The following is an 11,053-nucleotide window of genomic DNA, read 5'->3' as shown; positions in this document are numbered from 1 at the left end:
ATGGGGAGATTTCCTTAAAGTTTCACCAAGATATGATTGAGGATGCTTTACATAGTCAACCTGTTATGTAGGTAAGATCAACTAAGTTAAAAAAAAAAAAGGTCCTTTGTGACCCTACTTCAAAGTCACTAATGATTGTAAACTGTAATTAATATAGAAAAATTGAACAAAACAAAACCTAACTGATGCATCTGGGAATTGGGACAGCGTCCTTGGAGATTGGAAAATGCATTAGTAGTACAAGATGCATTATCAATGTATTAAGTCTTTGTCAATATGATGATCCAAATAATATTTTGTTTTTTATTCACTTTAATTCACATTTTGTTGTTTGCTAATTACATACAGCAATTTTTGAAATGTTTATTGGCAATTTATGCTTTATTTATGAACATGATATTACTATCCTTTCATTGCTTTTGAATAAAACTGATTCCTTATCCTTTTCTAAAATATTTGCATATATTCAGGATATTAAGTCTTTGCAAGTCATATATATTACAACTCCTATTTAATGATTTGTTATTGAACATTTAATATAATTTAGGGTGGTGGTGGTATACAGAAAATTTGGTTAATTTGTAGTAAAATATATATCTTTTATTTTATTATTTTTGAATCTGTTGCCATGACTTGAGAAGCTTTACTGATTCTGACCTTGTCGTATATTTACTTATATTTTCTTCCAATAACTTTATGACTTATTCACATCAGTATCTCTACTGTTGGGTTAGAGTTGGTGTAAAGTATGAGGATATAGAATTTTCTCCCAAGTGATTAGGCAGTTGTTTTAATGCCATTTCAGGGACTGAGAAAGATACCATCTGGGCAGAGAAACCTGCAGTTGTATGTTTGGACCCATTACATAAGATGCTAATTTTTATCAATATGCTAATAATATATTAACTAAAGTTGAAAGCTTTGAAAAAACCAGCATATCATCAACTGATGTTCAACACTAGTTTCTCATATGCTAGGAGTTTAATCTCAACATCTTTGCCTACTAAAATAGTTAGTAAAATGTCAAAATAAAAATAAGGGTGATTTTAACCAGAAAAGCGGTCATGGGAATAGTGAGATGTGGTTGAATTCCAGCACACAGATGGAGATTTAAAACATTACTGAGTAAGAGGACTTTGGGAATAAGCATAGAAAGAAGAGAGAACAGACCCAAAGACTGAACCTTGGACCAATCCAGTACGCAGAAGTCAGAAAAATAAAGAGGGATCAGTAGAAAATTTGGCCAAGAAGGCTCCTGTGTCGTTTTGGATTGTTCCCTTAGTTTGGTTTTGGGCATAGTAATGCTGTCAAAAGCTTTCTAGGATCTTTCAAAGGACAAAGTTAGGACAAAAATTCATTAAGAAATCATTAGTTGACATTGCTGCCTCTAATTCTAATCCGTCACTCTGAATTATTTTCTCATTCATTTTTGATTCTCCTTCCTCCCTTTTTCTCTCCAGATTCCTAGTTGTCAACATCAAAATATTTACTAATTTGCCTAGTGCTAAAATTTGTACAAAATGAAATCAGAATGAGTCTACTTTTTAGAAAATATCTCATGGACAGTGATTAGAGCATGATATTTTAAAGAGTTACATACTAAATTATTTCTGTTTCTTTGCATTTTACCCCTGTGTTTTGTTCAGTGTGAAATACTGTTACTTCATGTATTTCTATTTATATTGAATTGTAGTTTTTCTCCTGTAATATGGTCCTTTAAACTTTAAAATATATAATATATGGTTGAAAAATCAAAATTTTACTTTAAAGGTATACTCAAAAAAGTTCATGAATTCATTTCATTTATTGAAAAAGTTTCTGCATTTATGATATAAGAATGTCGAATTTCGATCATATATTTATTCATTAAAAAAACATTCAGCACTTATATCCTAGGTATGGTATCAGGCATTAGATTATTGATTATTTTCTAAATTAAATACCATTTTCTTCTATCTACTATCTATCATCTATCTATCTGTCATCTATCTATGTATCTATCATCTATCTAATTATCATCATCTGCCTGTCATCTAACTATCCATTTACTTAATTAGAAATATTGCATAATGGTCAACAAATTACACTTTGGAATTAAAGATCTAATTGCAATTCTGTCTCTATATTTTCAAAACTTTGTCATGCGTGTGAGCACATAAATTAATTTCCCTAATTCTCAGCATTTTCAACAGCGAAAAAAGTTCATAATTATGTGTACTTTCCCTATTGTGATGATTAAACTGAATAACGTATGTATGGCAGTCAGCAGGGTACTTCATGCATAGTAAATATTCAAGAAATCAAAAAATGAATTCAATATTCAATAGGTGTTATAGTGATTAGTAATATTTGAAAAAGGTTGAACTTAGGCATACATCCTCAAATCACTGAATAAAATATTCATTCTCAAATCATAATATTATGCAGAAGTTCTATGTCTTCTCTTAATATTGAACACAGTTGCTTGTAGAAAACATAGGTAGGAGGGGTATTTGAGTTAGGTACCCATACGCCATTCTCCCAGTGATAGAGTCACATGTTGGGAAAAAACCCACAAAACCTCAAAGGAATTATCTTGGCACATATTATCGGTACCTTGGCAAGTATCATTACGTAGGATCCAATCTACTCCGCTAGTTTAGAGCATGACTGTCCTGCTGACTGTTACATGGTTGTCTTGAAATGAGCATTTTTAATGTGACAACTCTAACAGCTGTTTATCATCATGCCTGAAACAATAAGCTTCTATTTGATGAAATGATACAGACAAGGCCAACGGTGCTTTGTAGGTTCTTTCGAATGTTTTCTCATCTTTCCTATTTCTCCTTAGAGACACCCTCTCCTTAGATTTCCTGTGGAGATGCATTCATTACTGTTAGATAATTTGAAACTAATACATATTTCCCAAGTTTCAAGCTAATCATCTCAGCTATGATAATCTTCATGAATGATTGTGAGGTGGGATTAGTAGGACACACATTTTATAAATTGTATGGTATTAAAAAGAGGACCTTATGAGAAATCTTTACTATCCAAGGCACAGATACTACCATATGTTTAGTGCATGTTATGTGATAGTGCAGAAAAATCACAGTGTTAAAATAGCCACACTTTATCTCTTTGCTTCAAATTAATATGAGATGATTTTATATTGATCATTCTGCCTACAAAATTAAATATTACTTTCAAGTGAGCATGTTTGCCTTTCATTATGGTTGATCCTTGCTCATGTAATCTACAGAAAAAAAAAATACCAACATAAACTGCTCAAGGTAAGTAAAATAGTGGAGATAACTTAAAAGAGCGGGGTTGTTTTCTTTCAAACACTTAAGAATAATTACAAATACCTTGTAAGTTATATACAAATAAATAGCAGTGATAAAAATGAAATTTTATTATTGCTCCTTGTATAAAGCATTAGTTATTGTTCACAAATGCCAAGAGTTTCAAGTTTGATTTATGCACTTCCACCTGCATTTCTAATACTTTAGTGGTTTAAACCAGACACTGCACTGCAGAATTGTGGGGGGAAGGAGGATTATCCTAGTGCTCTCTAGATAAACAGAGTGCCTGAACACCTCTACAAGTCAATCAAACATAACAAGGTTGGAGGATATTTTTTCTTGGAAAATTGGCTTTACATGTTTTAATACATTATCTAAAAATAGGAAAGACAGCTCTTTGGAGGTGCTGATTCTGATTAACACTTAGAAATAAAAACATCATTGATAGGGGCACCTGGGTGGCACAGCGGTTAAGCATCTGCCTTCAGCTCAGGGCGTGATCCCGGCATTATGGTATTGAGCCCCACATCAGGCTCTTCCGCTATGAGCCTGCTTCTTCCTCTCCCACTCCCCCTGCTTGTGTTCCCTCTCTCGCTGGCTATCTCTGTCAAATAAATAAATAAAATCTTTTTAAAAAATTCATTGATAATTAGTGCAGTCTGTGAATTTGTATATGAGGTAAGGGGCTAAATCATGTAGAAGGAAAAATATTATGTATTCAGTAAGAAAAAGAAGAGCAACTACAGAACAGGCAAAGATGATTGACAAAATGAAAAAAGGGTGTAATTTAAATATTTTTTATTTAAAGGAAAGAAAATATAGACTGTATTTTTATAGTTTATATAAAAAATAAACTATAAAATAAAACTATAGTTTATATAAAAAATAAACTATAAAAAATATAGTTTATTTTTTTTTCTCTCTGCCATGCTTATGTTTATTTGGAAATACCTTATTTATTTAGCAAATTGATAACAATTCCTCAGGTTAAAAGGAAAATGAAGTGCATCACTAGATTTATTTTAATTGAAAATATGGCTCTATAATATATAACCAAGAAGTGTTTGGAATTCACATTGTTTTTATTTGTTTTTATAAAATAATAAATTAGGAAGTTAGAGAAAACATATTTCATTGCATAATTTCTTTGGTAGGTTATTATTAAGAAGGACTGAATTTTAAATGAAAAATATAAATGCTCTATAATTTAACAACTCATTGAAAGTACTTTATTTTATGTATTTGCAGAAATCATACCTTCATGTATCAGACTGAGACATTTATAAAAAAGGCATCAGTTTATATAAACTTTTTTGCAATTTTGTACCTAAAATACATTTAGAATATTTTAAATGACTTAAAACTGTAATTATCTGAATGACTAAGATTATTTAAAGAATTGCTTATTTCTAAATAGATTGTTTTCTACTTTTCAAACTATGCCATGACATATAGCCTATATGTAATATGAAAATTGAATTGCCCTTTGAGAAGGGTAAATATTCCATTATATATTGTAAACATCTTGTTCCTTTTTCAAGGAAAAAAGTTTTTTCACATTACTGAACTTTCTGTTATAATACTTTCAATTTGTTATTTTGGGGGGAAGATAGTCTTTAAATTTTCATTCTTAAACGATGAAAGACCCATCCTATTTCCTCAGTAGCCATTTATTAATGCTCAGATCCAGTACTGCATTTTTGTAAATGTGGTTATATCTGCTTTATGTTGTTTCAACTTTTTCTAGATTCAACTAGTATTTATTTCGTTGTGGTGTTACACTCTCCCACTCTTTTTCTTTTATCATTTTCTGTCTTCATCAGTAGATCATAGAAAACTTGCAAGAGGCTATAATGGGGCTCTAAACAAATGCCACTTTAATACGAAATCCAAAATTTCAGAATTTAACATAGGTCTTATTCATTATACTGGCATGTTTTATTTTGATGAAATTAATTATTATAATTAAAATGAATGAGTTATTTTTTGAATCTGGAATCAATATCTTATCTAATTTATTTAAGAAATGAACACATTTTTTCATGTGTCTGTTAGCCATTTGTATGTCTTCATTGGAAAAGTGTCTGTTCATATCTTCTGCCCATTTTATGATTTGTTTATTTGTTTCTCGTGTATTGAGTTTGAGAAATTCTTTGTAGATCTTGGATACCAGTCTTTTATCTGTAGCATCATTTGCAAATATATTCTCCCATTCCGTGGGCTGCCTCCTAGTTTTTCTGACTGTTTCCTTGGCTGTGCAGAAGATTTTATCTTGATGAAGTCCCACAAGTTCATTTTATTTTTTGTTTCTCTTGCCTTTGGAGATGTGTCATGAAAAAGGTTGCTGTGGCCGATGTCAAAGAGGTTGCTGCCTATGTTCTCCTCTAGAATTTTGATGGATTCCAGTCTCACATCAAGGTCTTTCATCCACTTGGAGTTTATCTTTGTGTATGGTGTGAGAGAGTGGTCAAGTTTCATTCTTTTGCATGTAGCTGTCCAATTTTCCAGCACCATATATGGAAGAGACTGTCTTTTTCCACTGGATATTTTTTCCTGCTTTGTCAAAAATTAGTTGCCCAAAGAGCCGAGGGTCCATTTCTGGGCTCTCTATTCTGTTCCATTGGTCTATGTGTCTGTTTTTGTGCCAGTACCATGCTGTCTTTGTGATCACAGCTTTGTAGTACAGCTCGAAATCCGGCATTGTGATGCCCCCAGCTTTGTTTTTCCTTTTCAACAATTCCTTGGTGATTTGGGGCCTTTTCTGGTTCCACACAAATTTAAAGGCTATTTGTTCCAGTTCTTGAAAAATGTCATCGGTATTTTGATCGGGATAGCACTGAAAGTGTAGATTGCTCTGCGTAGCATGGACATTGTAACTATGTTAATTCTTCCGATCCATGAGCATGGAATATTTTTCCATCTTTTTTTGTCTTCTTCAATGTCTTTCAAGATTGATTTGTAGTTTCTAGAATATAGATACTTTATGTCTCTGGTTAAGTTAATTCCAAGGTAACATATGATTTTTGGTGCTATTGTAAATGGGATGGATCCCCTAATTTCTCTTTCTTCAGTCTCATTATTTGTGTATAGAAATGCAACTGATTTCTGAGCATTGATTTTGTATCCCGCCACATTACTGAATTGCTCTATAACTTCTAGTAGTTTGGGAGTGGTTCTTTTGGGAAATGTTCATAGCAGCATTGCCACAATAGCTAAATCGTGAAAGGAGCTGAGATGCCCTTCAAAAGATAACTGAATTAAGAAGCTATGGTCTATATATACAATGGAATATTATTCAGCTATCAAAAAGAACGATTTCTCAACATTGGCTGCAACATGGATGGCATTGGAGGAGATAAAGCTAAGTGAAATAAGTCAAACAGAGAAAGACAATTATCGTATGGTTTCTCTCATCTATGGAACATAAGAACTAAGAAGATCGGTAGGAGAAGAAGGGGGTAAAGAAAGGGGGGTAATCAGAAGGGGGAATGAAGCATGAGAGACTATGGACTCTGAGAAACAAACTGAGGGCTTCAGAGGGGAGGGGGGGTGGGGGAATGGGATATGCTGGTGATGGGTAGTAAGGAGGGCACATATTGCATGGTGCACTGGGTGTTATACGCAACTAATGAATCATTGAACTTTACGTAAAAAAATAAATAAATAAAATAAAAAATCTTTAAAAAGAAACCAATATTGCACCGTATGATAGCTAAAATATAAATAAAGAAAAAAAAGAAATGAACAAATTTGAAATTAGTTACAATTGAGGTAGAAGTTTGTTAAGTAACAGTGAAAAAATATACTATTACGGATTTTGCAGGTCATTTTTTAAAACTGAGTTGACTTCTATTGTGCTTTTTAAAAATACTGTCTGTTGCATGGGTCTAGATCATATCTTCAACCCCATAGAATATCTTCTTATATATGGGCATATATGTGAATACAGATCCTTTCATATACCATTTCCCGGATATAAAGCTACTCATGTAGTTTCTTATTATTGTACCTTTTTATTCCTAGAATTTGTTTGAAATCACAAAAGAGAAATGAAGAACCATACAAAACATATAGAGTTTATCCTTCTGGGACTGACAGATAATTCTCAGTTACAGATTGTAATTTTCTTATTTCTACTTCTAAATTACATGCTGAGTATGATAGGAAACTTAACCATCATTGCCCTTACTCTCCTGGATTCTCATCTCAAGACCCCAATGTATTTCTTCCTCCGTAATTTCTCTTTCCTGGAAATTTTATTCACAAGTGTTTGCATCCCCAGATTCCTAATCACCATTGTAACCAGAGAAAAAGCCATTTCCTATAATGACTGTATAGCTCAGTTATTTTTTTACATATTCTTGGGGGTTACAGAATTTTTCCTTCTGGCAGCTATGTCCTATGATCGTTACGTTGCCATCTGCAAACCTTTGCATTACACATCCATCATGAGCAGCAGAATTTGTCATCAGATTGTACTCAGTTCTTGGGCAACTGGATTCCTGGTCGTTTTCCCTCCAATGATTTTGGGTCTTAACCTGGATTTCTGTGCTTCAAATACCATTGATCATTTCATTTGTGACATTTCTCCTGTCCTGCAACTTTCTTGCTCAGACACACATTTACTAGAACTGATTGTTTTTTTCTCAGCTGTGATGATCATTATTGTCACATTGTTATTAGTAATCCTTTCTTACTCTTGCATCATCAAGACTATCCTAAAAGTCCCTTCAGTTCAGCAAAAGAAAAAAGCCTTTTCTACCTGCTCTTCTCACATGATTGTTGTATCCATCACTTATGGTAGTTGTATATTCATGTACATAAAGCCATCTGCAAATGAAAGAGTCACTTCAAGCAAAGGAGTCGCTGCGCTCAATACTTCAGTTGCCCCTATGTTGAATCCATTCATTTATACTCTCAGAAACCAGCAAGTTAAACAAGCCTTCAGAGATGTATTTAGTAAGATACTTTCCGCTTTGGATAAATAATACTGTCTGTTGAAATAATTATCATGAAAACATAAAAAGAACAGTGAATAAAAACTACTTTGACTCTTCCAGTTTAAGAATTGATCTTTAATATTTAGTTATTTGGATCACTAGGTTTCCCTGAGCTTAGAAACTCTTTCCATTCTATACATTCCGACTTTAACTTTCTGTTCTTCAAAGTGAAACATTTCTATGTAAGAAATATAAAATTACAAGTTTTTTTCTAGACATGTTGCAGAATAAAATGAAAGGTTGAGATTGTATTATACAATACAGGTACTTGGAGAACTGTACTTGTTAAATAATTTAAATAAATGTACCATGTTTTATTTAGAAGCCATGTTCTTTAAAATTTTTTAGATAAATTGAATTTTGTCATTATTAAATATGTTTTAGATGCTCCGAGAGACCTTACACTTTAAAAGGATGATGTAAAGAAATATTTTGTAAAGTAATTTTTTGAAATGTCTATTGTCAGCACCGTAAGAAAGCATAGTTTTTGTCATACATTTCATTTGTGTGATTTTATTTTAGTATTTATGTTGGCTAAATTTTAATGTTGGCAGTAGAAGATAAAATGTGACTTAATACACATGTAGTTGGTCTCACACAATCTTTTTAAAAAATATAAAAGTTTAATCTTGTAAACATGTCAATGAATCTTTTTACTAAATGGGAGTACATGACAAATTTTATTAGGTTTTAATTCTATACAAGGTTTTCATGGTAAATGATGTCAAATATAAATTTTTCTAAGTCAAATGACTTCTTTAATAAAAGAATTATGTTTTATTTTCTCCAGAACTAAGGTCGCTCTAAGTGTCAGCTCTTAAGACACATAGATGCCAAAGCTCTGTAATTCTCCTACTCTATATGCCAACTGGTGTATAGCATAGTGCTGATTAAACTATTTCCTCAAGATTATCTTCCATACATGTCAGTGGTGTTTGTTCTTGTCTATGTCTACAGTTACCGTACATTTCTCTAGTCAGTATTCTTGAAAATACTTATTGATTATTTTTAATGAAATCATAACAAAACTACTCTATAACTCAAAGTAGAACCCATAATTGATAATTGATTGATCTTGACAATTAATAGGACTATGGCTTGTATTTGTCAAAACTCATCAAACTGGATACTTAAGATTTGTTCATTTCATCAGATGTAAATTTTGTTTAAAAGATTATGAAAAAATTGAGTTCTGGATATTTGGTTTATTTTTTCCAGTGATACAATGATCAATTCTGTAATTGCTTTGTGTACTCTAGGCTTATTCAAGAGTGGCATTGAAGAAAATGATACTGAGGCTTCTCACTGTAGGGGAACCAAATTACAGCCATTTCTTAAGCAACCCGAAGAGTTTATATTAGAATTGGAAGTATCAGTATGAATGCATTACACACACACACACACACACACACACACACACACACACGAGTCTTCTGAGAGGGCTTGTAAGCAATAACACAGCAACAGAACCAATGCCCACATTGGTTTTTACATATCATTAACTAAAAGGGATCCTGGGATCCCTGGAGAAATGATAGTATTTTTTTGGGCTGATCAAGGAAAGTATAAGGGAGCTAAAATCACCTTGTTTTTGAGAAGTACTCAAAAAGTGAAGAAGACATATAAACAAAGTTCAGTATCCAATTAAAAGAAGTTCCCACTCACCATATTTGGGTAATTTAGATATCAAATAAATAATGTTTAATAAATTATAACTTCTTGAGTAAAATGAGTATCCTTGAATCAATATTGCTTTATAGTAAATGAATAATATACCTGGGAGAAAAGAAAGACCATCTTTATAGTAAAATTTACTTAACTACCAATATAGAAGTAATGATTAAGCTAGCAAATCATCAATGAATGCTGAAACTAGTGGATGAAATTTCATGAGGAACAAGATATTCATACAGTCTCAAAATATCTCCTAATAAATTAGTATTATTACATGGAGAAAACAGTAACTTTGCAGCCTACAGAGATTTGAGAGAGACTACCTTAGCCAAACAATCGGTTATCACCACCAGTGGGAAAACCAACATTATATGGCTCTTGAAAACGTGGACTAAGAAGGATCTATCATCACTTCTGTTTTATTCCAAAAACAAAAACAAAAACACCTCAGTTTAACCTTGAATGAAAATCAGGTGAGCTTGAGTAACATGCCTTCTTCAAAAATCTCAAGACAATAAGGGGAAATATACACAGAGGAGCTGTGGTAGATTAACAGAGCTAAACAGAAATGAGAACTAAGTGCAGTGTATAATCATGCATTATGCTGGATCTAGAGGGGAGAGAAAGATGTAAAAGACATCACTTGGAAAAATTTATAAAATTTTAATATGGACTATGGATTAGATAATATATCAATGACAGATTTTTCTAATTTTGATCATTATACTTTGGTTATGTAACATAATGATCTTATTAGGAAATATGCTCTGAAATAAAGAGAAACAATGTCCAACTTATTATCAAATGGTTTAGAAAGTATATACATATATGCGTATATATATGCTTAGCAGAGGAGATTGAAAGGTGAGATGACAATACTATAAACATGTATATATATGTTTTAATGTAAGAATATATATAGAATACAAAGTGCATGCATGTATATATATGTAGAGAGAGAGAGACTGAGAATGATGAAACAAATCATACAAAATGTAAACAACTGTAACTAGATAAAGGGCATATGTAAGACTTTGTATTATTTTTTATTTTATTTTTTGTTTTTGTTTTACTTTGTACTATTTTTGGAACATG

The 11,053-nt window shown here is 32.0% G+C and overlaps 1 protein-coding gene across 1 annotated transcript; it reads left to right on the top strand.

The window, feature by feature from the left end:
- Nucleotides 1-7,306: 7,306 nt before the first annotated feature.
- On the top strand, nt 7,307-8,707 carry LOC123791625 (olfactory receptor 6C70-like). Its single transcript, XM_045796470.2, has 2 exons — nt 7,307-8,236; nt 8,669-8,707. Exons 1-2 carry the CDS (start codon nt 7,334-7,336, stop codon nt 8,705-8,707), a joined length of 942 nt encoding a protein of 313 aa, XP_045652426.1. The 5' UTR covers nt 7,307-7,333.
- Nucleotides 8,708-11,053: the final 2,346 nt, after the last annotated feature.

The sequence above is a fragment of the Ursus americanus genome, chromosome 24 (genome assembly GCF_024610735.1).
Source record: "Ursus americanus isolate L20-20 chromosome 24, mUrsAme1.1.p, whole genome shotgun sequence".
NCBI classification, from domain to species: domain Eukaryota; kingdom Metazoa; phylum Chordata; class Mammalia; order Carnivora; family Ursidae; genus Ursus; species Ursus americanus.
Note: the sequence above shows the minus strand (reverse complement) of the source record. Positions and strands in the feature narration are given on the sequence as shown.